At 50.8% G+C, this 27,740-nt stretch overlaps 1 protein-coding gene across 9 annotated transcripts in view; it reads right to left on the minus strand.

Annotated features, from left to right (window-relative positions):
- Nucleotides 1–26,626, minus strand: part of Plekhg3 (pleckstrin homology and RhoGEF domain containing G3) — a 45,709-nt gene extending 19,083 nt beyond the window's left edge. For 3 of the 9 annotated variants that reach the window (XM_052185615.1, XM_052185616.1, XM_052185614.1), the window contains exons 1-2: nt 26,607–26,626; nt 106–495 (exon numbers count right to left, since the gene is read on the minus strand). In XM_052185615.1, the coding sequence (XP_052041575.1) occupies nt 106–456 (351 nt within the window). In that variant the 5' untranslated portion in view covers nt 457–495; nt 26,607–26,626. Of the gene's footprint in view, nt 1–105; nt 496–4,437; nt 4,461–15,169; nt 15,353–25,833; nt 26,117–26,606 lie in introns of those variants that run through there. The other 6 variants (XM_052185622.1, XM_052185617.1, XM_052185621.1 and 3 more) reach the window with 4 other exon arrangements.
- Nucleotides 26,627–27,740: the final 1,114 nt, after the last annotated feature.

Here is a 27,740-nt window from a genome sequence, read left to right on the forward strand (position 1 = left end):
AAGCAGATTTATAGAGACAGGTTGTACTAAAGAGATGGGCCACTGGAGGCCAGCATCCTTGGCCTCTGGAAGAGATGGCCAGTCCCTCCCAGCCTCAACACCCACCTCCACAATGCTCCGCAGGTCCTGCACATACATGCGCTCTGTTTCCACGATCTCTCGCACCACCCGGCCCAGATAGCTGAGTTTGTGGTGGGCAGGACCTGTTCCTGCGCGGCCGTTGAACGGGGAGAGCGGTCCCTTCATGTTCCGCCAGCTGCTGGAGTTGTTGTTGCTGTTGGGAGCATGCCGGTCCCAAGGGGAGCCTGTCCCATTCTGGGCTGAAGCCTCGGAGCCAGTGGCCTCCTCCATGGCACTGTGGCTGTCACGGGAGGAGCCCGATGAAGACGTGGTGGACATTAGGCTCGGCGGCCGCTCCTGGCTGCCATCTTGGTGGAGGGCAGTAGAGACGGGCATCCTGGCATCGCTGCCTGGGACTGTCACCTCGGGGAGGTTCTGGAGGAAAACAGACAGATGGAGGGTCAAGTACCTGCAGAATCAGAAAGCGGAAGGGAGGTTGCCAGAGACAGGGAGGGGAATGGGAAGTCACTGTGAGTGGGTACAAAGTTCAGTATAAGGGGATGAAACGGTTTCAGTGTGGATGGTCATGTGGTAATCACACAAAGGTACACAATGTCACTGCACTACAAATACAAATGGTTAAGATCGTAAATTTTCACTTTTGCATATTTTACCACAATTTTAAAAGCAAGGCTACCAAGATGGCTCAGCAGTTAAAGGCTCTTGACACCACATCTGCTAACCTGAGCTCCATCTCTGAGACCCATATGGTGAAGAGAGGCTTGCAAGCTGTCCTCTGACCTTCCCATGTGTGCCAAGGCACGGGCAGCCACCTCCCAAGGAAATAAGTGTAATAAATTAAAAATAAAAACACAAAACTAAACCCGGGGGAATACCATTGCCTTAAACTACAAACACTAACTAGTACGGTCGCTCAAGTTCCGTTCCTTCTGGGTCCTAGATCTCCCCTCTACTGTTCCTGGGGTGGAGACAGTAAGGTCTCGCCAGAAGACAGTAAGTTCACAGAAACATGAGGCCCTAAGCTAACACAATAGTCTCAGCGCCTTCTGAAGAACTCAAACCCAGGTCTAAGGGCTGAGACTAGAGCTCAGACGGTAAGTGTTTGCCTGGTATGCACAAGGCTGTAAGTTTTAGCACCGTATAAAACCAGGCACGGTGATCCCAGCACTTGGGAAGTAGAGGCAAGAGTATCAGAAGTTCAAGGTTATCCTCAGTCATACAGCTAGCCCAGGCTAGCCTGGTCCTCATGAGACCCTATCAAAAAACTATTATTTTTAAAAAGGAAGAAAGAAAACTAGACAAACCAGCCACTTAGGCAAAGCCTCTCGGGCTTTTTGTTTGTTTAGTTGGTTTTGGGTTTTTTTTGCTTGTTTTTTTCGAGACAGGGTTTCTCTGTGTAGCCCTGGCTGTCCTGGAACTCACTCTGTAGACCAGGCTGGCCTGTAGACTCAGAAATCCGCCTGCCTCTGCCTCCCAAGTGCTGGGAATAAAGGTGTGCGCCACCACCGCCCAGCTAGCCTCTCGGGTTTTACCAGTAAAATAGAGCGGACCCTGGAGCTATGTCTTTGACCCGACCCACTGCCTGCCCTCTGAGCTCGGTACGTGGCAGAGTGAATGGTCCACAAGCCATCAGCACATGATGATAATGGTGGCTATCACAATGTGTAGCTCACATGCCTGCCCCTCTGGGCCCACGCTAAGTGTCACTGCACAGCCAAAAGCTGGCTCATTTTTAAAAAATATATTTTTTTAAAATATTACACATATATTTTTATGTGTATATGTGTACATATGTGTATATGTGTACATATGTATATATATATATAGCATATACATATACCACATATATATATTTATATATTATATATACACACACACACATACATACATATGTGGTATATATATGTATATGGTTCTCTCCAGCCATTAATTTCAAGTCGTCACCAGGCTTGGCACCTCTACTCACCAGCCCAGGCTCCTAATTTCGTACAACCAGCTGGTAATACTCTCAGAAGGCCTGGAAATCTCAGGGCACCAGTGTCTCCACCTGTACCTGAGGCTTTCTCTCTACCCAGGAAGAGAAAGGATGACAAACTGAGCCAAGGGTGACTCCTTGCCCCACTCCCAGGCACCTGTAGGCAGGCCCTTGACTCAGTCACAGCAGGAAATTCCCCTGGGCTGAGCCACAGCTGAGTCTCAGCACGGCAGGACAGAACTGCTCAGCGGGCAGGAAGCTGCGCCCGCCCCCCCCCACCCGCCCAGGTGAGGCAAACACAGCCGCAGGTGGACTTTATTCCCCGAGCAGATGGCACCACTGCTCCCAGCCCAGAGACAGAGAATGCCTCCCTCACGCCACCCAGGGGACCAAGGCTGCCAGAATGCGGCTCTCCGTTGCTTTTCCTTGGGTGGTGGAGGTGGGGAGGGAGGAAGGAGAGGAAGAGGAGGAGGAGGAGGAAGAACTTTAGGCTCTTTTCTCACCTCTACTCTCCCAAGTGTTCTTAACTCCAACCTGAGACTCAGAAGCTACCTGACCAGACCTGGCCCACAGGCAAGGACCCAGGAGGACCCGTCGATAAACAGCTGTCACTTCAGTCCATTTTCCTGTGACTTTGCTCTCACCTAGAAACCCGGGCATTTGGCCCCCGCCCTTTTGTGGGTGCTGCCTCTCTGCCTGGCATCATCTCTCCATACCTACTCCATGTGGCACTCAAGCTTCCAGTCTCAAGCTATAAGTTCTCTCTCGAGCATCCTCTCTAGGTCCAGAAGCCACGACCCTGGAGGCCTCCGCTGTGGACTCTTTGCCTCAGGTCTCCTGCTATCGCACAACGTGGACCTAAGATCAGCTTGAGCCACTCTGCCCTGGGCTACCGGTTACACGGTCAGGGATCATTAGGACCAGTCTGGTGACTAGTCATGGTAAACAAGTTGATGGGTTCTTTTGTTTTTTGTTTTTTTGGATTTGGCTTTTTCGAGACAGGGTTTCTCTGTAGTCCTGGCTGTCCTGGAACTCACTCTGTAGACCAGACTGTCCTCGAACTCAGAAATCTGCCTGCCTCTGCCTCCCAAGTGCTGGGATTACAGGCGTGCGCCGCCACCACCTGGCTCCAAGTTGATATTTTTAACTAGATTGTTTCCCCCTTCTTTTTGTGACAGTGTCTCCAATAGCCAAGGCTAGCCCCCAGCTAGCTCCCAAGGAATGACCCTGAACTTCTGATCCTTCTACCTACGCCTCCTGGTTCCTGGGATTACAGGCACATGCCACCACAACCTAATTTATGGGGTGCTGGGGCTCAACCCCAGGGGTTCCTAAATACTAGGCAAGGACTGTGCCAAGGGAGCCATAGCCCAGGCTATTGCTGTATTAAGGTAAAAGTTCAGCATGCTCAGACCCACTTGTCCAACAATCACTCAGACCATTAGAAGAGTCAGTCCTTGGTCACTGCGTCTCAGCTACGGGGTTGTGCAGAGCCCTGTGAGGTACTCTACAGAAGCCTGTCACGTGATGGTGAGAGCCCAGAGGCAGCACTAGCGCTGGCTCTGCTGTTTGCTTCTGCTTACAGCAAAGGAACTGATGATCTTAGGGGGGACAGGCCAGAGAGGTGTGCTGCTGCTGCTGCTGCTGCTGCTCCCTCCAGCCCCCAAGAGCCTTTAATGTAAACCAGCTCACCCTCTTCTACTGAGCCAGGGCTCCAATGCTACCCGGCCCTTGACCTCCACCCAGATCGGACCCAGCTAGAAAAGAACCAGGCAAAAAAAAAAAAAAGAAAAGAAAAAAGAAAAGAAAAGAACCAGGCAAAGGACTTATGACCTGAGACCTTTCTCAGATTAGCCCCTAGGTCAGGTCAACTCCGGAGGGGAGTCTAAATGGAAAAGACCCAAGTCCCAAATGGATTTCACAGCCAGCCAGGTTATCGGCCTTACAGTGAGAGTCACTACAGCACCATTAAATACACACACACACACACAATCAGGGGGTTAGTCTATTCTGAAAGGTACCTTCTGAGAGTCACTCTTTAGTTAGATGCAGCTTTCTGATTGCAAACCCAGCAGTCCTGCTGAAAGTCCTCCAGCCTGCATCCCCTGGAGCCAAAAAACAGAGTGCCCACTGCTCAACCGTCTGGGTGCTGCAGGGCAGTAAGTCTCCCCTGTCCCTGGCAATACCCTGCAATGGATGCTATTCTGTGTGTCCTTGTCCAGATGTACAGAGGATGGGGCTGTGCCACACTTGGGCACTTGGGACTCCACACTCTCACAGCTGCTATCACACTAAAGGACCTCACACCAGCAAAGCATTAGTCATGGTGCCACTGCTTTGATTTAGGATAAGCTACAAGGACACACTTGAAAGCCTGAGACCTATACGGCCATCCGAAGGACTGAGAAGGCTGCTTCTGGATCTGTACCATGGGGCTGGCCTCTGCAGACTTATTCTAGCACTGGAACAAAACAGACTGTACAGACCCTGGGATCGTGGGTCACAGGGAGGCGGTGAGCAGGGTATTCCTGGGGTCAGACTTTCAGTTTCTCAGATGACATATTTAGATTGGCAGTGATCTGGGGTCCTACCAATGATTATAAGGGTCTCTCTCCTGGAGAGAGAGAGGCCAAGAAAGGAAGGTCCAAAAAACCTTGAGAATGAACGGTTAAGCCAGCCACAGGATGCTGACGGAAGACATATCCTATTCAGGAGGCTGCCCTGAGTCACTGCCGAGTGCGCCCTTAAACCAAATCCTACCCAAACGCACCCTACAGCAGAGCTACCTGCCGTTCCTATCTGATGATCAGCACCCACTGTGGAAGACTCACCCTAAACCAGAACCAGAATTCGGTTCCTCAAACTTTAGTTTCTTTGCTCGGGTTTTTGTTTGTTTGTTTTTGAGACACTGTTTCCCTGTGTAACCCTGGCTGTCTTGGAACTTGCTCTGTAGACCAAGCTGGCCTTAAACGCTGAGATCCTCCCTGACCCCACACACCCCCATCCTCCACATCTGTCTCCCAAGTGCTGGGATTAAAAGGAGTGAACTGCCAGGCTCAAACTTTTAAGTCTTTCAAGAGGAGGTCTACTGGGGAAAGAGAAGCAGCGGCAGAGGCAGCGAAGACTCAAGCCCACCTATCCCACCACAGTCAAGCCTGCAGCGGTCTCCTGCAGAGACCTAGCAGTACACGACGACACGTTATCAATCCATAAGCCAGCCTTCTGGAGAACTGAATCTCAAGTCCTACCGCATGAAGCCCTCTTTGAAACGTCCCCCAAAGAATCCAGGGAAGCAAAACCCACCCATCCTTCCTTCTCTCCTTCTTTCCCTCCCTCTTCCCCTTCTGTATCTAAACTGAAATGTACCTACTGCCTTCCTGCACCCACACCCACCTAGAGTGTATGACTCCATCCCCAGGACCTTCCCTCAGAGTCCCCAGGCAGGGAGGCAGGCAGGCTGCAACAGGCCCCTTGGATTCCTAACAGCAGACTGGAGCCAAGCCCATACCTTTCCCTTCCAACTGTGTCTCAAGAGTGTGCCCTCAGTTTGACCCAGAAGGGGATACCCCCAAATCCACAGAGGCTCTGCACTGTCCTCAGGCCTCGTCACTCAGACACTCTTCCCTTCACAGAAGATCCTCCCACAGAGCCCTGAGGACTGTCTACATGTGTTCTAACGTCCTCTGGAGGTAAGCAGAGAAGGCAGGAGAGATAAACTGCATGTGTGGGACGAACCCCAAGTCTGGCAGGGGGGAGGCTGGAGACTCCAGTAAATATCTGGGTTCCAATCATTCTTTCACCTATTACCCTTCACCCTACACAGGAAGCCCCACGTGCCACACCTACTCAGCAGCACAAAGAAAGGGAGTGTATGGTGGTGGTGGTGGTGGGGGGGGGGGCTCCACAAGTAATTGATCCAAAGTTCATGGGTCCCTGTGGGGGAAGAATTCATCCAGCCCCTTCGCAAGCAGCGGTCCTCCACAGAGAGAGTCCAGCCTCCATCCACTGGCCTTCTGGCCTCTCATCCCAAACCCTGGAGATCAGAGCAGCCAAAGGACCTTTGACCTTCCCCAGAGCAACCCCGACTCTACTTTCAGAACCTCCCTAGAGAGGGTGGCAGGAGGAAGCACTAGGGAACAGCCACAACTTTTCCACTGAAACAGGCCGAGAAGCAATGTGAATTTCCTTAGAGATCTCAGGCGAGATCCACACACCACGGGCTGTGCGCTCTCCACAGCTCCACACACCCCACCACACCCCACCACACCATCCTTACCTCCTAAGTGTTCCCAGAAGCCCCCGCTTCTGTCAGTGTTTTCTTAAAGCTACACATACCCCTCAGAGGTTCTCAGAGGAGGGAGGCCTCTCAGGGGTGTGGCTGTCACTGTCCCCAGTGTGTTACTCACAGGCCATTCCGCCCATTCCACGCCTCCTAGAGACTCTCGAGGGCCCTGAGCCCTGAGCCGATCCCAGGGGAGTGAGTGTGTCCGGTGTGAGCAGTGTGTTCTGGAGAGGTTGTGTGAACCGTGTGACCGGGCTTTCAGGGCCACCCAAGCCCAGCCCAGCTGGCTGGGACTCAATTTCTCTGGAGAATCCATTTTCTCACCACCCAGGAGCAGCAGGAGCCCTTGGCTGGGTGGAAGGCGGCAAGGCCACGGTTGCCCGGGATAGGATCCTATCAGTGGGGCCCTCCCACCTGGATTCCACAGGAAGACCAGGCCTACAGACAGACGTCCAAAAAACTCAGCTTGGCCTTCAAGGAGAAGGAAAGCCCCTGGCACCTGGCTTCAGAGGGAGGACACTCTCCCCCTTCCCACTGCTCCTTCCCCTCACAACCCAGGCCTGTCACCAATGCTGGCTCTCACACTTGAAAGTCCCCCTCCCCGCTCCTCTACACTGGCCTGCTTCAATCATTCATAAACCCTCCCAATGTATACTCTATTGTTGGGCAAATAGTGACACCCCCCCCCACCCAGACATTTACATCCCAATCCTTGGAACCTTGTCTTCACAAGGTGACCAAAGAAAGCAGTGGGTTGGCAACCTTCCTGACTGGTGGGCTGTGCTCCCTTAAACTGCCTCATGGTGTGGCAGTCCCCAGCCATAAAATTATTTTCATTGTTACGTCATAACTATAATTTTGCTACTGTTATGAATTGTAATGTAAATATTGGGTACTCGAGATAACTAACGTGTGACCCTGGAAAGGATTGTTCGACCCCAAAAGGGCTCGTGACCCACATGTTGAAAACCACTGAAATAAAGAATATTGAGAAGTAGAAATTATCTTGGATTATCTGAGTAAGCCTGACATATCACAAAAGGCACCCAGCAGCAGCCTGAGTCAGAAGTCTACAGGATGGGGAGGGTCGAGTCAGATTGGGAGATGTTACGCTCCTGCCTTCGACCATGGCGGAAGGTCACAAGGGTACACAACAGCCTCCGAAAGCTAGAAAGAGAAAGAAAAGGGAACGCATAGCCCCAGGACACCCCGGCCTTGTTCAGACAGAGGAGCCAGGTTCAGTTCCCAGCACTCTTGTGGGGATCTCAGACATACATTCAGGCAAAACACTTACACACATAAAAAAAAATCTAAAAGTTTAATGCTTTAAAAAAGTGTGTGTGTGTGTGTGTGTCCACCCATGTGTGCATGGGCGGGGGTGGGGTGACAACAGGAGCAGGAAACTACTATTATGCTTCTTTCTGCTCTAATGATCCTGGGTCTCACTTGACACATTGGTTCACGAGGTTGATTAGAGAAACGTTTCTTCAGGCCTAAGTGTGGGTCTGAACAGGGCAAGGCAGCAGTAGGTGCTCAATAAACACCCACGGGAAGGCCCACAGGTCTAGAACACCTCTCACTACCTCCCAGAGGCAGGAAAAGGCTAAACAGTTGTTGAGATCATGACCTAAGCTGCTTCCTCCACATTAGTCACTGCCAGAGAGTCCCAGGAGCCCAGACGTCTGTCCCCAGCATCAGTGACTGATCATTCACCCCAGCAATCTCGTCACACTTGGCCCCACAGAGGTAGCCCTACCATGCCACAGACTCAGTGATCAGTCATAAAAACCTGGAGGAGAGGGCAAACAGCCAAGTCTAGACAAGGGACTGCAGCGATAAGGTCTCCTATAAGTATTCCAAAGAAAGCAGCCTCCAAGGAGTTTCATACGGACAGAGGAGGGTGAATACGGTTGCTCACAGCTGGGCTGAGTCTATATTGTTTCTAGCAAATCTTGTCACCAAGCAGAAAAAGATACAAAGTACCAGAGGAGGAAGTAGTCAAGGCCTTGGAAGCAGTAAAGGTTCTAGAAGGCTGTGCTGAAGGGGCTTTTCCTCTATAGGTTTAAAACGATTTGCTTTGGTTTTTTGGTATTGATTTTATGTGTATGGTTGCTTTGCCTCGTATATATTTGTGCACCACTTGTGTGCCTGGTGCCCACGGAGTCAGGAAGATAGCACTGGATCATCTGGAACTAGGGTTAGAGACGGCTGTGAACTGCCCTGTGGGTGCTGGGAACTGAACCCAAGTCAGTGCTTTTCACATCTGAGCTCTCTCTTAGTCCCTCATCTCTAGATTTAAAGGTGTCGGGGTAGATGGGTGCTGGGGATACAGCTAAGTGGTACTTACCTAAAATGCACTAGGTCCTGGGTTCAATCTCTACATACATGTGTACACACACACACACACACACACCCCTTCTTATTCACAACCACTACTATTTATCAGCAAAGGTTAGGGCCCCAGCCTCAGCCCCAGCCCTAGCTCTGAAAACTCCCCAGGCCATTACCCTCACTGCGGCGGGAGAGCGGCTTGCTTTGAGGCCTCCCGGGAGCTGGCGGCAGGAGGAAAGGAACCACGGCTACAGCATTTGTTACTGAAAGAGCTTCAAAGGCAGGGAGAAGCACTGTGGGAATCTATTCCGGCCTGCAGAGCTCTCGGCAGGGAAGACACAACGTGGGCATGCAACGGAAGTTAAAACGCACTACTTCATACCACAGGCTTGGAAGCAGGTGGATCTTTACTTTCCTGAAACGATATGTGGCCTTAAGCTTCAAGTTCTCCATCAGATAAGTGGTCACAATAACCTCACAGACCGTCTCCAAGACTGGAGGGCACAGGTAACCTGCGCGTGCACATACAGGAAGCCGACCAACAACCAGAGAGAGAACACTTGCTCCACAAGCCCCCGATGAAATATTCTTCTCACTCTGACCTAAATTTGTATCCGCCCATATCCCACATCATAACTCAGCACGTGAAGGCATTGCCACGGAGCCAGATGAAGGAGAGACCATCGCATGGTGTAGCATTCACACACCCAGACAAAACACACACACATAAACAAGGACAGTCGCACACACAAGCACACACATGCACACAATAAATAAATGGTTGATGATGATGATGATGGCGGCTCAAGTCAAACTTGGTGAACCAGCACATCCTAGCCCTACCCACTAAACCAGTGTGTATCCCATCTTCTAGGGTTCCAACACAGTTCAGACCATGATCTCTCTCAGTCTCACAAGAGCAGCTCAACTGAAACTCACACCAGAAAAGCGAGAAAAGCCAGGAAGGGCCCCACTGTGAGCACAGCAGGACACATTCCTCAGCATTCACTCCATAGGGCAGGTAAGCCAGCGGGGAAGCGGAACTGGGGGGGAGCCGGGAGCCCAGGGGAAAAGACAGTCAAAGCACGGTGGCAGCGAAAGCACAAATAAGTGAGCAACAAACTCCACCCTTCACACTAGTCCTTGGGTTCTGAGGCTGGACTGGCTTCAGATGGTCAATAGACAGCAGCCAGGAAGAACCCTGAGCGCCTAAGTCACAGGGAGTATCAAACAGGAAAAGGCAGAAGAATACAAGCGCCCAGGACAGTAGCCTGCTGTAGTGGTTTTGAAGAGAATGGCCCCTTACAGGCTCAGATAACAGAATGCTTGATTCCCAGTTGGTGGATTTGTTTAGGATTAAGAGGTGTGGCCTTGGCTGGGGGCGGGGGTGCACACCATTAATCCCAGCACTCGGGAAGCAGAGGCAGGTGGATTTCTGAGTTTGAGGCCAGCCTGGCCTACAGAGTGAGTTCCAGGGCAGCCAGGGCTACACAGAGAAACCCTGTCTTGAAACCGCCACCCCCCACCCCCCCAAAAAAGGTGTGGCCTTGTTGGAAGAGGTCTGTCTCTGGAGGTGGGTGGTGAGTTCAGAACTCACACCAGGCCCAGACTCCCTCTCTCTCCTCTACCCCCCTCCCTCCTTCCATCCCTCCCTCTCTGCTTCCAGCTTATTAATTAGATGTAAACTCCCAGCTCCTACCACCGCGCCTTGCCTGCCGGCTTGCTTACTGCCACGCTTCCCTCCATATGGGCACGGGCTCACACTCTGAAAACATAAGCCCCCAACTAAATGCCTCCTACTGTGAGCTGCCTTGGTCAAGGTGCCTTAGTCACAGCAACAGGACAGTGATTAAGCCGTCCGCACGCCTCTGAAGGGGCCTGCCCATCTCTGCTCATCAGACACACCTCCATGCCTGCTCTCACTTGCAGACAACTCGAGCCATCCCTAAGCTTCTAGCCTGGGAATTCACTCACTCAACAAGCATTTACTCAGCGCCTACTCTGCACAAAGACACTGTGGCAGCCCTGTGGGGGCCATAACAATGAATCATACACAGGCCGGACTCACAAGAGCTTCTTCTATTAGGAGAAATGAGTGTGATCTCAAAAGGGGGTTAAAGTGGCAGCACGGGTTGGGGGACATGGCTGGGGGGGGGGGGGAGCGCTTGCTTCAGGTCTTGGGTTCAAGACCTTGACCTGTGAAGACAGAACTCAGATATCCAGAGTGGAATCATGAGCTGTGGGAGGACCTCCGGAAGTCCTCCAGCTCAGGGATGTGACACTTCTGAGCATGATGCTAGGCCCTGAGGACATTAGAATTGGTGACTCGAAGTCTCTGTCTTTGAGGAACTTCAACTCTAGAAGGGAAAAGGTTTGTAGGCAGATTATCTATGTAACAATGCCCCGAGTGCGAGCACTTAAGTCAATAATGAATTAACAAAAGAGGCTAAGACAGGTGCAAGTTCGCCTGGGACCTGCAAGCTTTGTTAAAGAGGTGATGTTTTGGTTGAGTCATAAATGAGGAGTAAACCAGGCACAGATGAGATCCAAAGGAGTCAGCAAAGCTGGGCTCCCTTTAAAGGGAGAGCATCTGGGCAGCTGGGACAGCAAGGTCCAGGAGCACCTGAACTGTTTTGTGGGAAAGGACAACCAGGGCAGGTCTGGAAGAACAAGCAACCGAAGGTGGAAACAGGCTCCAGGAGATGAGACAGGAGAATGCCTCCTAAAAGGCACCACTTGAGAATCAGACTGAGCTCAGGTGCCCACAGGGCCAAGAAGTGTTTGAAAAGAAGGTAAGACCCAGGATCTACAGACCTTCCACAGCAAATTTCTAGAATAAAAGGAGTGGTGTGGGGGTTGGGAGGAAAGCACCCTAAAGATCACTCACTAGAAAGGAGTAAGACTGCCAGGCAGTGGTGGCGCAGGCCTGTAATCCCAGCACTCTGGGAGGCAGAGGCAGGTGCATTTCTGAGTTCAAGACCAGTCTGGTCTACGGAGTGAGTTCCAGGACAGCCAGGGCTACAGAGAAACCCTGTCTCGGGAAAAGAAAAAGAAAAAGAGAAAGGAAGGAAGGAAGAGAGGAAGGAAGGAAGGAAGGAAGGAAGGAAGGAAGGAAGAAAGAAAGAAAGAAAGAAAGAAAGAAAGAAAGAAAGAAAGAAAGAAAGAAAGAAAGAAAGAAAGAAAGAAAGAAAGAAAGACCAACTCCGACTCCACTGAGGGAAGATGCGTTATCCACCCCCTCCCCAAATCAAGGGGACACGAAGCAATGTGTAAATTAGGTATTTCAGAAAAGCAGGAAGAAGGGCTAGGATACAGCCCAGATGCAACAGTACTTGCCTGGAAGGAAAGTCTGGGTTTGATACCTCGGACCACAGAAAACCAGGTGGGAACAAAAGACTGGAAGTTCATAGCTATCCTTGGCTACATAGGGAGTGTGTGTCCAGCCTGGGCTATAGGCCACCTTTCTCAAAGGGGCGACCCTTCACAAGACAGGGGTAGGGTAGAAAGAGACTGTAAGAGGTTATCACCGAAACAGCCTAATGCTGGCCTGAGGCTGTTACCCAACAGGTACCACTGAGGTTCCAGGCTTAGCTGGAGGGGAATCTCGCTCTAGGTGTAGGGGACCTGTAGCTCTCACCCGGGCTGGAGAAGGGTCTATATGGATCTTAACATCAAAGGGACACCCCCCCCCCCATCTTTTACCTTTCTTTCCCACACTTGTCAGAAGTGGGGGTGAGGCTCCAGCAGGCTATCTCCCACAGTCTTGGCTCCTTCCTAATTCTAAGCAGGAGCCTCCAGGAACAAACGTACAAGAGAAGCTCCCTCCCGGACTGATGTAGTTAAACCACCATCTCCCTCCTCCCTGGCCTCTCCACAACCCACCCCAGCCCCTGCCGGGGCTTCCATCAGGGCCTTAGGATCCTAGCCCAGACGTTAGGGAAGGGGCTTTTCCAAAGCAGACCTTAGGGATTTGCACACAAGTGTAAATCCTCACAGAGAGCCAGATCTTCAAATCCAGCACCTCACCCTGCAGCGCGGCAGCTCTGAGAGGGACTCCACCCACAACACCTGCTCCCCTCCCCCAGTCCCTCACTCCCTGGCTAAGAGGCCTCAGTCAGAGGCCTCAGGAAACTCATCCAACCAGTTTCCAGCAGAGAGAGGAAACTTCTCCCTCAGTAAGAGCACACAAAGACCAGAATTTCGACAGTTCCCTCACCGGTTAACCAAACCTCAGAGGCTACACAGTGCACGGGGCCTGGCAGCTCCGACGGCAGTCCACTCCCTGAAGAGGGTGGCCTCGATACACAAGAGAAAGAAGCAGTGAAGTCCGAGCAGGGGATCTGGCCCCGGCTCCCTGCACCTGCCGCCAAGAGCTACACAGATGGTAGGTGCCCGCTCCACCTGGCCTGGCACCCATTAGGGTATCCGGGACCCACTTGTCACCTCCCCTACCAATGGTGCCGCTTGATTTCATCTAAAACAACCACCATCACCACCCTCTGTGGATTCTGGGAAAAGGACACTTGGGGAAGAAGTGATAGATTATGTTTTCCCATTATGCATGCGTATGTATGTATGCATATATGTGGGTATGGGGACAGCGTGATCACCCAGGACCTTCTCTAGCCACCCATCAGTGAATGTTGAGAGAAGACCTCTGAAGTCCCCACTCCAAAAGCCACCAGACTGTCTGCCAGTCACATGGCCAAGCCTACTGGAAGCACCCAGGGAAAGTCACTTTTCTACACTGAGCCAGATGTGGCCCTCCATTTCGGAACGTCCAGGGCAGACTCTAAAGCCTTGTGCCACAAGCCTGTGGCTGCTCACGTGCCCCAGAGGTTGCCAGGCAAGACTTAAGAGTCCCAGAGTTCACAGAGTCCCAACTGCACCCCACTCAGACACCCTTGGCCGGGTCCCAGAGGCTACCTACCGCTTTCCTCAAAAGGGCTCCCATCCCAACACAGAGAGCAGCCCTGGGAAGGTGGCCAGGGGCTGGGAAGCTGCATTCTCCCCGGAGTTCGGCAGTCCAGTGGTTAACAGGCTCGGGCTGGGCACGCAGCAAAGGGCCACCAACAACCTCGGGAATTAAAGCGCCCGCTGCCTCCTGCTGAAACCTCTTCAATAAACGTCCTATTCAGAACCAGTTCCGCGTGTGGGTCATACTTGCTGCATTTCTCTCATTCCTGATGGCTGGGGGGCCTTAACCATGAAAATGCAGCTTCCCAGCAGAACTTAGCATGCTCCTGGGGGGTGAGGACCTGGGCCACAGCCCCAGGAGGTAAGCACCTTGCAGCTGAGGACCACAAATATCTCCAGAGATTAAGCACACGGGGTACTAAGTGCAGGAAGTCAAACACTGAAGACTCGAACAAAGCCAGATCAGTCCACAGCGCAACAATACTCCATTTATGGGGCACCTTCCCCCACTCAGGCCCTCGAAGCCTGAGGCAATTAACCCTCTGTCCTCAAGGCTGCATGTTGGAGGGTAGGAAGGACACAGGTGGATAGCAGAATTATCCGTGCTTTTACGGTCACGAAAACTGAGGTACAAGCTGTTCCCAGATAGCAAACTAAGATCTCAGGCAACATTTTACAAGGGTGTACCAGGCACCGCTCTGACACATTCACGATGTAATTTCCCAACACTCCTCCACTCAAAGCCATGCAGCTAGGGAGGTGGGGAGGCAGGGTTTGCTGGAATCCAGGATCCCTGTGCAATTCATTCACAAGCAACACCCCCCACCCCCCTCCTCACACACAGGACTCAGGAGACTAGAAGGAGCCAGAAAGGAATCCACATTCCCTCATGGGATACCTCCTTTTTTGTTGCTCTTTTTAAAAGCTAACATTTTGCCGGGGAAAAGTTCCCACACAGCGTGACAACCTCAGAAAGAGGCCCAAACGGAGTCATCTATAACTGACCCATAGATGCTTCCAGAAAGAGACCACTTGTGAGACCAGCAGAAGACAGCTGGGGGCAAATACACAGTGGAGTTCTTCTGCCCACACACTCCGGGGTTGCGGGGTAGTAATCTGCACACAGCACTCAGGGAGGTACAAGAATCTCCAACTGCTTCTGTGAGTGTCCAGACAATACACTTACAACCTCTGGCACCAAGTCCGGGGCTTCCAGAGGTTTGGCTAACCTTAGTGTTCTCCGGGTCCTGTCAGTTGTGCTGACAGCTGTGTGAGGACTTGCCAGAAGAAGGCTTGATGTAGATGAGTGTGTGGGTGATGTGGACACAGATGGTACTTTGTGGGTGACTGTAGTGAGAGAAAGGAGGTGTCCTCCTGGCAGAGACACTGATGTAGGCATGGGAATGGGGGGATGGGGTGCAGCTCACCTATCCACTGCCTGGTCGTAGCGATTCTACAGACCGGAAGCTGGAGCAACTTCCCAGTAGCTGACTGCTAACCTGGCACGTGTGAGACCCAGGGTCCAGTTCCCGTCCCCCATCCCCCATCCCCCATCCCCCCATCCCCCATCCCCCGATGCTTACCACCCAGGAGAGGCAGAGGGACACTCAGGTTTGATCTCAGTATAAATTACAGGCTAGGTGCTAGGGACAGAGCAGCCAGCAGCTTGAATGAGATCTTGCCTCTTCTTGCTGAATTTAGGTGGCAGCAGGGAAAACAGCCACACCAGTAAATATACAGTACATTTCAGGATAGTGCTAAGTGCCCTGCAGAAGAAGAAAAAAAAAAGAAAAATGGGGGGATGGGAACTTAGAAGAGAGCAGGGTGAGGCGTCGGGGAGGTGAGACATAACAGGGTAAGAGACAGCCAAACAGGCAAGGCCTCCCAACCTTCCCCTCTACCCCACCTCAACCATCCACTTCCGCTCACTGACAAGCCCGACCCCACGCGCCGCAGGTAAGCACAGATTTTCCTACAGATTTTCCTAATGTCTTGCTTTGAAGCCCCGCACCTGCCTCTCTGCATCCCACGAAGAGAAAAAAAATCAATGCAAAAATTGCAAGAGGCTAGCAAGATGGCTCATGCATTTTTTCTACCAAACCTGTTGACCTGAGAGCCACATAGCTCCAGAAGAACCAACCCCTGGTGGTGATCTTCAGAACTCCACATGCAGGCCACAGTGTGAGCATACACACCTTCCCCCAACACACACACACACATTAAAAAATGAGATCTGTTCCTATACAATAGTAATAATGATGATGAAAAATCTAAAAAAACATAATTAAAAAGACAACCTGGAGTAATGAGGTGACTCAGCAGATAAATCACTTGCTGCTGTACACAGGTGAGCATCTGAGTTCAGTCCCCTGCACCCTACAGTGAAAGGAGTGAACTGCAGGTTGTCCTCTGACCTCAGGCACCCCAATAGGAACATACATGTATACATACATACATACATACATACATAGTTTTTTTCAGATTTTTAATGTATGCACTTTATTGTACAGTGCTGTATCTACATGTATGCACACCAGAAGAGGGCACTGGATCCCACAGGACAACAGTCATAGTATGTACCACCATGTAAGTGTGGGAATTGAACTCAGGACCTCTGGAAGAGCAGCCAGGGCTCTTAACCCCTAAGCCAATGTTCTAGCCCCATAAATCAATGTTTTTGTTTTTTTAAAGGCAAGCAAGAAAGGCTAGGTGTAGGTGCATACCTCTGGAGAATTTCTGTGAGTTCAGTGCCATCCTGATCCACATTAAGTTCCAGGATAGCCAGAGCTATGTGGACAGACCCTGTCTCAAAAATAAATAATAAAAATACAAAAGAAAAAGAAAAAAGGCACAAGAAACTAAAACACTATTGAAAGAAATTAAGGAATGTCAAATGAGCAGACAGTCATCCGTAGTCTATCCGCATTGAGCGCTTACCGCCGTTAAAAATGGCAGTTCTCTTTGTTGGCAGTGCTCATCTGCAGATTGCTTCCCGTCCCTGCCCCTTGACAGCACGGGCACCCGGCCTGCACCGTGCTGGCTCCCGTGAGAGAGTGCAGTCGAGAGCACAGAACTGAGAGCACAGAAATAATTCTGCACATCTATAGTCAGTGCAAGTAATCATATACGATAGTTCAGTTTTATTGGTGGGGTCAGGCCACTGGGAGGCAGAGGCAGGGGAATCTCTAGGAACTCCCAGGCCAGCTAGTTCAGCGTGCAGTGCAGAGACTAAGGGACCCTTTCTCAAGCAAGGTCAAAGATAGGGACCCACATCCAAAGTTGTCCTCTGACCTCCACACACTCACCCACATGAACATGCACATATAGACATACACGCACACATAGACACACACACACACATTTATACACAAAGATTTTTTTTAATTAAACACGGGATTACCATATGATCCAACAATCCTATTCTTAAGTAAATCATTAACATATATCCACACCAAGATGCTTATAGCGTACATAATCTAATGTTCACAGCAGCAATATCCACTTCTAAAATGTATTTACTTATTGGCAATGCCGGGGGAGGTGGGGGTCAAACCTAGGACCTTGCGCATCTAAACAAGTATTTTACCACTGAGCTATGGCCCCAACCAACAGCATTACTCATAACACTAAAGAGCTCAAACAGAAATGTCCATCAGCTGGTGGACAATGAGCAAAATGTAATATATCCCCATGGTGCCCAACTATTCAGCAATAAAAAATGACTTGCGTTCTACCACATGGAACACCCTAGGAGACACTGATAAGCCGGAAACCAGAGGTTAAGTGCGGTAAGGAAGCCAATCGGAAAGACAGTATATAAATCCATTTGTACATGTCCAGAATAGGTAACCCCAGGGGAGCAGGCAGCACTTCAGGAGCTGCCTGGATGGAGCTGGGGCTGGTGACATGGGAAATGACCGCTAATGCGAATGGGCTTCACTTGGAGAAGGGGGAGGGAATAAAAAAAATGTTATGAAATTAGATAGCCATGGTTGCACAAATCTGCAGCTGTAAATATAAATAAAATAAATGAGCAATACACCATGTATGGGTAACTTTTAATATATATATATATAAAATACATCTCAAGGAAACAAAATAATAAGGAAAGAAAAACATTAAAGACAAGCCAGTAGGGAAACATAGACCGCTCAATGGGGGAGTGGGGGAAAATTGGCTAGTGTTCTTGGGGGGGGGGAATTAAATCATCTCCGTCTTACAAGGTTAGCCACGGGCACATACAAGGCTCCTGGAGCATTCTGTGACCATGACTGTGACCCAGAGTGAGGCTCGAGCATCAATATGTATGCCAAAGCTCGTTCATGTACTGCCAGGGCCAAAATCCAGCAACCAGAAAGTACATTCCAGGTAACTTTAAAATGGAAATATAATGGGGGGCGGGGGGCAGGGCGTGGGGAGGGAGGTGGGGTGTGTAAACCAGAACATTTTACTTCTATAAGAAATGAGAGAAACACGCACAAAAACTTAGCATTCTGGATCACTAGACACCAAGACCCAACAGTTCATTCAGCATCTGCGGCAGAGCCCAGAAGCTAACCCAAGAAGCGAATTCCTGCGGGATGTTGAGATAGCAGTTCCTCCCTGTCATTTTCTGGCCTTCAAAATGCTAGCTGGTGAGAAAGATGCATGGAAAGCACTCTTGTCCTGAGAGGGAGCAACCCCCAGGGTACCTGGCCATCGGTTTTCACTGAACTCAATGAAGTGAGGAGCCAGCCCAAGTCTACTGTAAGCCAAACCTGGGCTCCAGACGCCCCAGGACACCACAGAGACTCGTCCACGCTTGAGGTTCCAAACCCTCTGGGAGAGGGCAGAGAGCACGCGCTCTGGAGTCCTTAGGAAGTTCAAATCCTGAGCAAGGGTGTGGCTGAGGTGGGGAGCTTTCCCAGCACGCAGAAGACCCTGGGCTCATTTCCAGACCCACCCAAAAAAAAAAATTCTTTTTAAAGGGTAAGGGAAGTTCAAATGTTATCTTTGCTAAGTGTCGGCACAGAGACACTGGGCAATTTACCAGACCTTGAAGATCTGTGAGCTCACTAACCAATGATCACCTCTCTCTTATGATTCCAGCCAATCTGACTGGGAATATTTAAAGTTATGTTTCACGCGTCCTTGCTTCCCTAAACCCAGTTAAGGGAGCATAATTTAGCCTTTTCTTCATGCGTCAGGGTCGCGGCTGCTGGCCAGGCGTCCATCATCCCTCCAAGGAGCCAGGTGGAAGGAAGGCGTGTCACACCATTCCCTGCAAACAAATGACCCCGGGCCCTTCCGCCAGGACTGGCTCAGGACTGGCTTTTCCGGGTGTTTCTGTTTCAGCATGTTTTCCTTGCCAACTTACCACTCCAGGATTGTCTCCCTTTCTATTCCGGCTTCCTCACTTACTGCTACCCATCTGTAATGGGCTCAGCCGTAAGACACAGGTTATAAGGAGATGTTAAATAAACAGGCTCGGGGGTGGGGGGTGGGGGGTTGCTGTGGCATCTCAACCTCTGGCTATATGCCTTTCTTGGCGATGGGCAGATGAGTAATATTTTTAGGGAGGCTGCCAAGCAGCTGGGAGCGGTGTTATAGGATATCATGGGACACATATTCAAATCTAAAAGCACACCCTAATGTCCTCTTTGGACCTCATTTGCATAGTGATAAACTGCAGAGGTCCTGGGAATATGGATCCCAGGGACTCTGGGGTCCCTTACACTTTGCAAGGTGCAAGAATACCAGGTTGCCTGCATCACTGCCTCGCCTGTGCAGGTACAAAGTAGAATCTTATATCTTGATCATTTACTTTAGAAGACAAGATTAGATCATTTTTGTAAGCCAGGTGTGGGTGGCTCCCATCTGTAATCCCAGCACTTGGCAGCTATGTCGAGAAGATTGTGAGTTCAAGGCCAGCCTGGAGACCATAGAGACAGAAACAAAAAGGAACATGAAAACTCCACTCCTGAGGTTTATCACACACTAGTGTGGCTCTTATTTGACAAGTATTTATTGGAATCCTACCATACCCAGGCACTGGGGATGTAGCAATGACCTACAGAGAAACTGCAAGGACACTAGTTCCTCTTTCTCTACAATAAAGATTTGTCATCTGTTGCTCAAGTCTGTTATACACACACACACACACACAGAGAGAGAGAGACAGAGAGACAGAGACAGAGAGAGAGTCTGTCTCCATAGCCTTGAGAGTAAACTCTATGAGTTTTTTTTAAAAAGCTTTATTTACTTTTGTCCTATGTATATGGGGGTGTTCTGTCTGCATGTGTATCTGGGCATCACATGTGTACAGTGCCTGTGGAGGCTGGAGGAGGGTACACAGTTGTGAGCCACCAAGGAGGACTCAAACCCTGGTCCTCTGGAAAGGACAGCCAGTGCTCTTAACCACTGAGCCATCTCTCTAGCTCCTTTTTTTGCTTTTGGGTTTTTTTTTTTTAATTTATTTAATTTATATTTTATGTACATTGCTGTGAGGGTGTCAGATCCCCTAGAAGTAGAGTTACAGACAGTTGTAAACTGCCATGTGGGTACTGGGAATTGAACCTGTGTCCTCTGGAAGAGCAGCAGGTTAGAAGTTTAGCCTTTAGGGCTGGAGAGATGGCTCAGCGTTAAGAGCACTGGCTGTTCTTCCCGAGGACCTGGGTTAAGTTTAGCTTTTAAAAACAAAATAAAGTAAGTCAGCCTGGCTACATAGAAACACTCCATCTCAAAAAACAAAATAAATAAACAAAACTAAAAAGCATGGAGCCCCAGAGCTGTTAACTCAGCCAGCACTGCTTACACCAGCCTGGCTGGTGAACACTGACAACCATCACTCTGGAAATGGAGAAGGGCCTGAGGCTCACGGTTATCCTCAGTCATACATAGAGGTCTCAAGTTAGCCTGGGATAAAAACAGTGAAATCGATTTTAAAATATGTGAATTTTTTCAAGGTCCTAGAGCCCAGTTCATCCACAAAGATACCACAGGATATCCTCTTGGGTTGAAGAGTAAAAAAAAAAAAAAAAAACAGTAAAAATGTGTGTGTGTGTGTGTGTGTGTGTATGTGTGTGTGTGTGTGTGTTTATCAGATAGTTCTATCAGTGGGTAACCACACTGATGACTTCACACACCTTGCCACCACACCTGATGACTTCAGGTTAACTCCTGGGTCCTACATGGTAGAAGTAAGCTGTTCTCTGAAAACACACACATACACGTTCTCTCTCTCTCTCTCTCTCTCTCTCTCTCTCTCTCTCTCTCTCTCTCCCTGCATGCATGCACACACACCAAATACACAAAAGAAAATGACTTTTAAAAAAAATCCTTTTTTTTTTTGGATTTGTTTTTTTCGAGACAGGCTTTCTCTGTATAGTCCTGGCTGTCCTGGAATTTTTAAAAAAAATCTTACATTCTTCTCCTCCCATCTCAACTCAGACCCTAGCAATAATTAGAGAAATTCCTAGGACTCTCGCTATGTCTCTAAAAGGACTACATATCCCTAGTACCTTCTAGAACCTTGTTCAGTCTATGTTCGGTTCTTGCGGCTGCTCAGCACATGGAATAGGAGTCTTCCTAAACCGTGACATTAAATACAAGCATCCTCTCCAATTGTCAGCCAAACGCACTATCAAGATATTGGTATCCTGGCCGGGAGGTGGAGGTGCACGCCTGTAATCCCAGCACTCTGGGAGGCAGAGGCAGGCGGATTTCTGAGTTCAGCCTGGTCTACAGAGTGAGTTCCAGGACAGCCAGGGCTATACAGAGAAACCCTGTCTTGAAAAAAACCAAATCAAAAAAAAAAAAACCAAAAAGATATTGGTATCCTTTAGTTTTCTCAGACGGCAACAGCCCACCTGGTGTAGAGTCCACACGTGCGTGTGTTCCTCCCAGTTCCAGGGCTGGTGAGCCCACCAGGCTGGGATTCCTCCAGGTGGGGCCTTTGCACCAGCCCGTCCTGCCCTGGAGCTCACACTTTGTACTATTCCCATCTCTGGCTGAGAACAAGAACAAGCAAGGCCCCATTCCTGCCCTCAGAGAGCTTCTAAAGGAAATAGAGCCAAACGTGGTGGCACAAATCTCAGCACCTGGGAGGCAAAGGCGAAGATCACTACAAGTGTAAGGTGAAAATGGTCTGGAAAAAAAACCAGAGCTCTTTGTCTAGCCAGATCCTGTTTCAAAGGATGGAAAAGAAGCCAACATTCCTCAGATCCAGTTAACAAGACATCCTGGTCCCCACATAGCTGACATCAGAAGAGCAGCTAGCAACTCTAGACCAGATGATCAAGGGCCCTGTTTTCTTCCTCCTGACTTTTGAATACTGATGTCACAAGCATGTTCAAGGCTACACAGGGCTCTCTTCCTAACTTCCTCTGAGGCCTGATTCTATCTGGCTGTATACCAACTGACAGTCTCCAAGAGTTCCCTCATCACAGGGCGAGCCTAGCGGCCCTGCCCATGCATGTATGTGCTTGCAGAGGCCTTGTGGGAGTGGTCTGGCCAATGACCACTTCCCTAGGCCTGGCCTCCACTTTACATTTTTCACTTCCTGCACAGGAGGGCCCCCAGGAAACCGCTGACCACAAACTTTGACAACAGCATTTTAGATTAAACTGCTCTGGAGGAGGCTGATGGTTTCCAGCAGAGAGGAGGAGACAGACCCATCACACTGGTTGGGCGGAGACAGTTTGGACTTGCGCACGCCTGACCCTGAGCTCTCTGAGTGCCTATAACTGTCCAAAATCCAGCCAGTTGCAATTCTGAGTAGAGATTTTTTGCTGGTCTAGACAACACAGCAAGACTCTACCAATTTCTGCACCAACATAACAGCTCAGTAGTAACCACCAAGCCTAACGGCCTACAAGTTTGACCCTCAGGGACCCCCATGGTAAAAGGACTCCCACGAGTTGACCTCCACATTTTTAATTCATTCTGGTCCCTGGTGAATGAGCCCTTATTAAAAGTCTCTGCAGGGTACCTCGGACCCTCTATCAGACTCTCCCTAAACAGCCCACTCACCATGTCCCCCTCTCCCCTCACTCCCTTAATCTCAATGTGCTCCTTACCCCCACCCTGCCTAGTAAAACAAATCCACGCGGAGGATGAAGGTGCGGAGGGGTGGACAGATCGATGGGGCTAAGAAAAGAAGCTAAACACAAAGGTGTGATTCACCAACTGACTGGAAGCAGGGGAATTCCAAAGCCCTAGGTCACCCTGTCCATCTGAGAGACAGTGCCCAGCACACATCTGGGAGTCCTGCATCCCTAAGCAGCCACCATCCAGGGTAGCACAGAGAGGCTCACTCACTACCAGACAGACAGAAGCCTCCTGGGGATCCTCCTTTTGGATTCCCACTCCTTCCCAGCAATGCTTCTTCAAACGCTTCTAGTCCAGAGTCCTAGCCAGCACTGACAGGTTAGCCACTGCTGCCTCTGTAGGCACACACAGCTCGGTAGGGATGCTAAGCACTGTAGGTGTGTTATCTCTTCGGTCACTCTCACAATGAAGGCCACATGTGATAGGCTGGATGACTCACTCCACTTTACAGACATAAAGGAGTTTAGTCAACAAATGGCTGCAGGGCTAGGAAGTTGCCACGTTGAGCTTTAAACCTAGGTCTGTGCAACTCCAAGCCCTGTTTCTAAGGATCGCATAGGGAGGCTGGCCCGGGTTGCAAAGGATCCAGAGCTCAAAGAAAATATCTCCCGATCAACTCCAACGTCCCTCCCTTAGGGGCCTGCTGCCACCTTCTCCCTTCCTCAGCAGTTCACACCGACCTTCCTGATAACTTTAAATGCAGGCTTTCAATGGCCCATCGGGTTTTCTGCCTACTTCCCCCAGTAGAATTCCACTCCACCAGGTCAACAATTGCTAAAAACTGTATTCCAATCACTGCCGTGTCCCCCGGTGCCTGGTATTCATACATAGAAGATGCTAGATAAAAACGGATGAATAAATGAAATGCATCTAAGATGCATGGATGTAGGAAGGAGGAGAGGAAGGATGAGAAAAGAAACAGAGTGTGCCCCAGGGGCCTATGGGAGGCCTGCCAGGTCCCTTGGACGCCACCAGAGCTTTCCTACTGTCCGTAGTAATGCCAAACACTGTCTTGAGGGCTTCTAGAAACTGGGGAAGGAGGGTAATGAGTGGGGAGGGCTTCAGCACATGAACAAAGGCTGTGGACATGCAGCTGGCCAGAGAGGCGGGACAGGGCAGTGGCCTGGGCCGGAGAACAGCCCGGGATGGCTGGACTGAAGTCAGCCCTCAGTGCAGCTGCAAAGACAGTACCTCCCATCACCACAGTCCTCTCCACCCACAACACAACAGAGAGCAGCTTCACAATTAACCCTTCCGGACCTGTCACAGCCTGTGGCAACCTCCAGTCTCAGGAAAGGGCAAGACCTGCATGCAGGGCCCACACCTTCCTCCCCTCCAGGTCTGGTCATCTCCCAGCCCATGGCCTTTGGCCGGTTCTAGCGTAAACACGGTGACCCTGAGATAGCAGTGGGTTTGGTAAAGCCAATGTTTACTCTAGGATTAAGATATTACAAGCCAGAGCAAACTGCTCCTGGTGTCCACCATCTCCTGGGTCACACATGGGGTATACCCAGCAAACACTTAAGAGCTAACGACTACACAGCTTTTCTTTTTAATAGGAGTTTATAGAATTCTTCTCATGCCCCTTACTGTTACCACATCCCCTATAAAGAAAAACAGCTACTCTGCATGGGAACCGAGTCAGAAAAGATAAGTGAGTTGGGGAGAGGATGAGATCTGGCCTCAGGCCAGTCATATAGGAAGAAAGCCTCAGACCTGATCGATCTTTGATGTGGTGCAATAGAGCCAGCATTAAATCTCTAGCAAAAAATCCTGTCGGACTCAGCCCAGTGGTCTTCCCACTCTCCTGGCCAGGCCACCTCTGGTAAAAGTCAATAGAAAAGCCCCAAGTCCGCTCTCAAGCAGACTGCCCACCTTATCAGCCCAGACTAAGTGGAGGGGTCAGAGGGGGCCCTGCTTCAGTCCTGATCGGCAGCACCATGTGGAAAGTCCGGAAAGTGGGCCCCGAGGAGGTGAGCAGGCATGTTGGCAGTATGTCTACAAACGAGAGATGGGGTCTGGTCTGTGAGCCATCCGGTGAGCCCAGAACCATAAGGGCTGACAGTAGCACCATAGTTGACTTTCTGGGATTTAGTCCCTAGGTTTTATGCTGACCATCTATGGCGCAAGATTCCAGTTTAGCAAAGGAGGGACTGGGAAGGAACTCTCTCGGGAAGGCCAGGCACAGCAGGGAGCATCTTCTCCACTCTCAGGCTGTGATTATACTCCACAGTAATTATTTCTGAAGGGTTAATTGTGACTGGAATGCACTCGTGAACAAGCACAGCTTGGAAGACTGGGAACCTAAGACTAGGGTTCTCTGTAAGGTGCTGAGTGCTGGTAGATTGCTTGGGGGGGAGGTGGGCAGGGGAGGGAGGAGAGCCGGTCAGCAACCTTAAACAGCCCTTAATCTACCAAGAATTTAGTGACTCTAGATACTCTAACCCAACTCTCAGTACCACCCCAATTGCAGCTTTCTCCACCCTCCTGCCATCACACTGCTTGTTCCGGTTTTTTTTTTTTTCTCTTTGTTTTCAAAAGTAGCTCCGGAATAAAACGTTGCCTGCCACAGAAGGCGCATCTAGGACGACTGAAGCTTGAAGCTTCCCAAATCCAACGTCTGAGAGAAGGGTGCAAATAACCAAACCAGTTGACGGAGGGGAGGGAGAGGCTGTTAGGAGCAGCGTCAGGGGGCTTTAGGTTTGCAGCTCCTGCACACTTGGCTTCTGACACCCACTCTAATCCGCCTAGACAGGCAGCTGAGATTCCCAGAAACAACGTGTGGCACCAACCCGGAACAGACTGAGTGCCTGCGCACTCCTGGGCTGGCGGGACGAGAGGCGAGTCCTTCTAGAAGAGCCCACAGTCTCAGGCAAGCACTAGCCCACGGGCGTCGGTGCACACAAGGGGTGGCGGGTACGTCGAGAGCTGCCCGGATTTCAAACTCTGCGAAGCCTAAGCTACTTTGGTTTCCGGGGTGGGGACAAAAAGTGACTCCCCTTACGACCTTCCCGCTCTCTAACCTCCCCCGAGTGCGTCCGAGGCAGCCCTGGGCTAGGTCCTCATCCCACAGAGGGCTAGCCTGGGGTCTCCGCAGAACGCCGCCACTCTGCCAGTCGAGCATGGGCAAAGGGAAAGGGGCAAACCTGGGGACACTCACCAAGCGGTGGCCGCCCCGCCGGCTCGCGACGCGCCAGGCGCGCGGAGCTGCCCAGGTGGCGCCGCGAAGCGGGCTCGAGTTTGAAAGTCGCTCTCGGAAGCGGCTAAGGCCGCCGGCCGCTCCCGCCCACGGCTGGCCGCCCCGCGGTCCCAACCTCCGCCCGCTGCGAGCACCAGACTCCGAGGGACCCCCAAAAGCGCGCGGCTCCCCAGCACCCAGCAGGAAGTTGCGGCCGAACGGAGTCCAGGCTGCGGCGGGAGGGAGGGAGGGAGGGAGGGAGGGAGGGAGGGAGCCAGGGAGGGGCGGACCAGGAATGTTTCCAGTGGGTGGAGACTGCGCTCGCGGCGGCGATCCAGCAATTGGCGGCTCTGGGGGGGCCCAGGGAACCTTCGCGGCGGAGCCAGCGAGCTGGGGCTCCGGCTGTAGGCAGCGGCCGCAGTGGCTAATGATTAACGTCCGTGGCCCGCCGTGCAGGTCCCGCTGGCCGCCTCCCCTTGCCACTTGGAACTCTAGGATCCAAAGACGCACGTGGTGGAGTTACTCTAGTGTCACCGCCCTGATCTCACGCAGCCAAAACCTCCAGACTGGGTTCGGACTAGAGAGGTCTCCGAGCCCAGCCACCTGGACTTTCCCAGGAGAAACGCCGGTCTAGATGACAAGGACGTCCTGGTCCTACTGGAGCAGGTCACCACGACCGCTGAGTCAGAAAGGCTCGTCTCGAATTCCTCACCGAAACTAGGTCTCGGTAGCCCTTTACAGTAGTAAAATCTTACCTTCAGAGGAGAAAGAGATAAGAAGCGCTTAACTTGGGGCGGGGTGGGGCGCTCAGCGGGACTGTTAGTGAGAAAAACAGATTGAGGAAACTGAATAACAGTTTTGAGTGTGACCTGGCTATCAACAAAAGGCATGCACTGGGGAATTAGGGGATGAGAAAACTGGGGGAGTGTAACACAAGAACATAGAATACAGACCAGTTAGGGTTTTTTTTTGTTTTTTTTTTTTTTGGAAGCAGGATTTCAATCTTCCGAGTGTTGGGATTACTGGTGTGCACCACGCCCTAATTATTGTTTGATTTGAGACAGGCCCACACTTTGTAGCCCAAGCTAGCCCAGAACTCTTGGGTGATCCTCCGGAGTGCTGGAATTATAGGTGTGCGCTACTACACCCCACTAAGCATAAATCTTTAATTGGTAAAGAACTTAGGAAGGTAGTGTTAGATGCTGTCCCCAACACCTACCGTGAAGTAGGACTCCTGGGTTAAACGATGGCACCAGATTCCGGGAACAGGAATGGAGCACCGACCCCAGTAACTCAGCATTGAGACGGCCAGGTGTAGACAAGTGAAAACCCCAAATGGCTTATAAAATCCCCTCCCCCACCACTACCCTCAAAAAAAAAAAATGCTGCTCCAGGGAAAAGCAAGCACCTAGCGATTTACGGGGAGGGGCGGGGCAAAGCGAGAGGAAATGGCTTTCAGGTGACTTTGAAACGGGATATCTGGGAAGAGTGAAGATTAGGGAGGCGGTTCTCCTGGACGGCCAAAAAGTAAGGGCCACATTCCTTAGTCCGCAAGTTAGGCTTGAAGAGCGTCAGGCTAGAGGACCGCACTGGTGAGAAACAGGATTACCGGGAAGGGACGAAAGAAAGATCAAACTCCTGGATGGGATGGGAAAGAGAAACGTCCCACTCCTTCCCGCCTTGTGCTTTCTGGGTTTCTGGTTTCTTCCCTACTCTTAAATCTTACCAGTCCTTTCCTACTGACCTTAAAGTCCCAACTTCCAAAGACGTCCCTCAACCCCCACCCCGAGATTTAAACTTTTAAATGCACACCCCGCTCCTTAACCAGGAAAGAAAAAAAAAATGTCGATAGTAACATTTAGGGAATAGCTACCAAGTTCACCGCACTT

Source organism: Apodemus sylvaticus, chromosome 6 (genome assembly GCF_947179515.1).
Source record: "Apodemus sylvaticus chromosome 6, mApoSyl1.1, whole genome shotgun sequence".
Lineage (NCBI taxonomy): Eukaryota > Metazoa > Chordata > Mammalia > Rodentia > Muridae > Apodemus > Apodemus sylvaticus.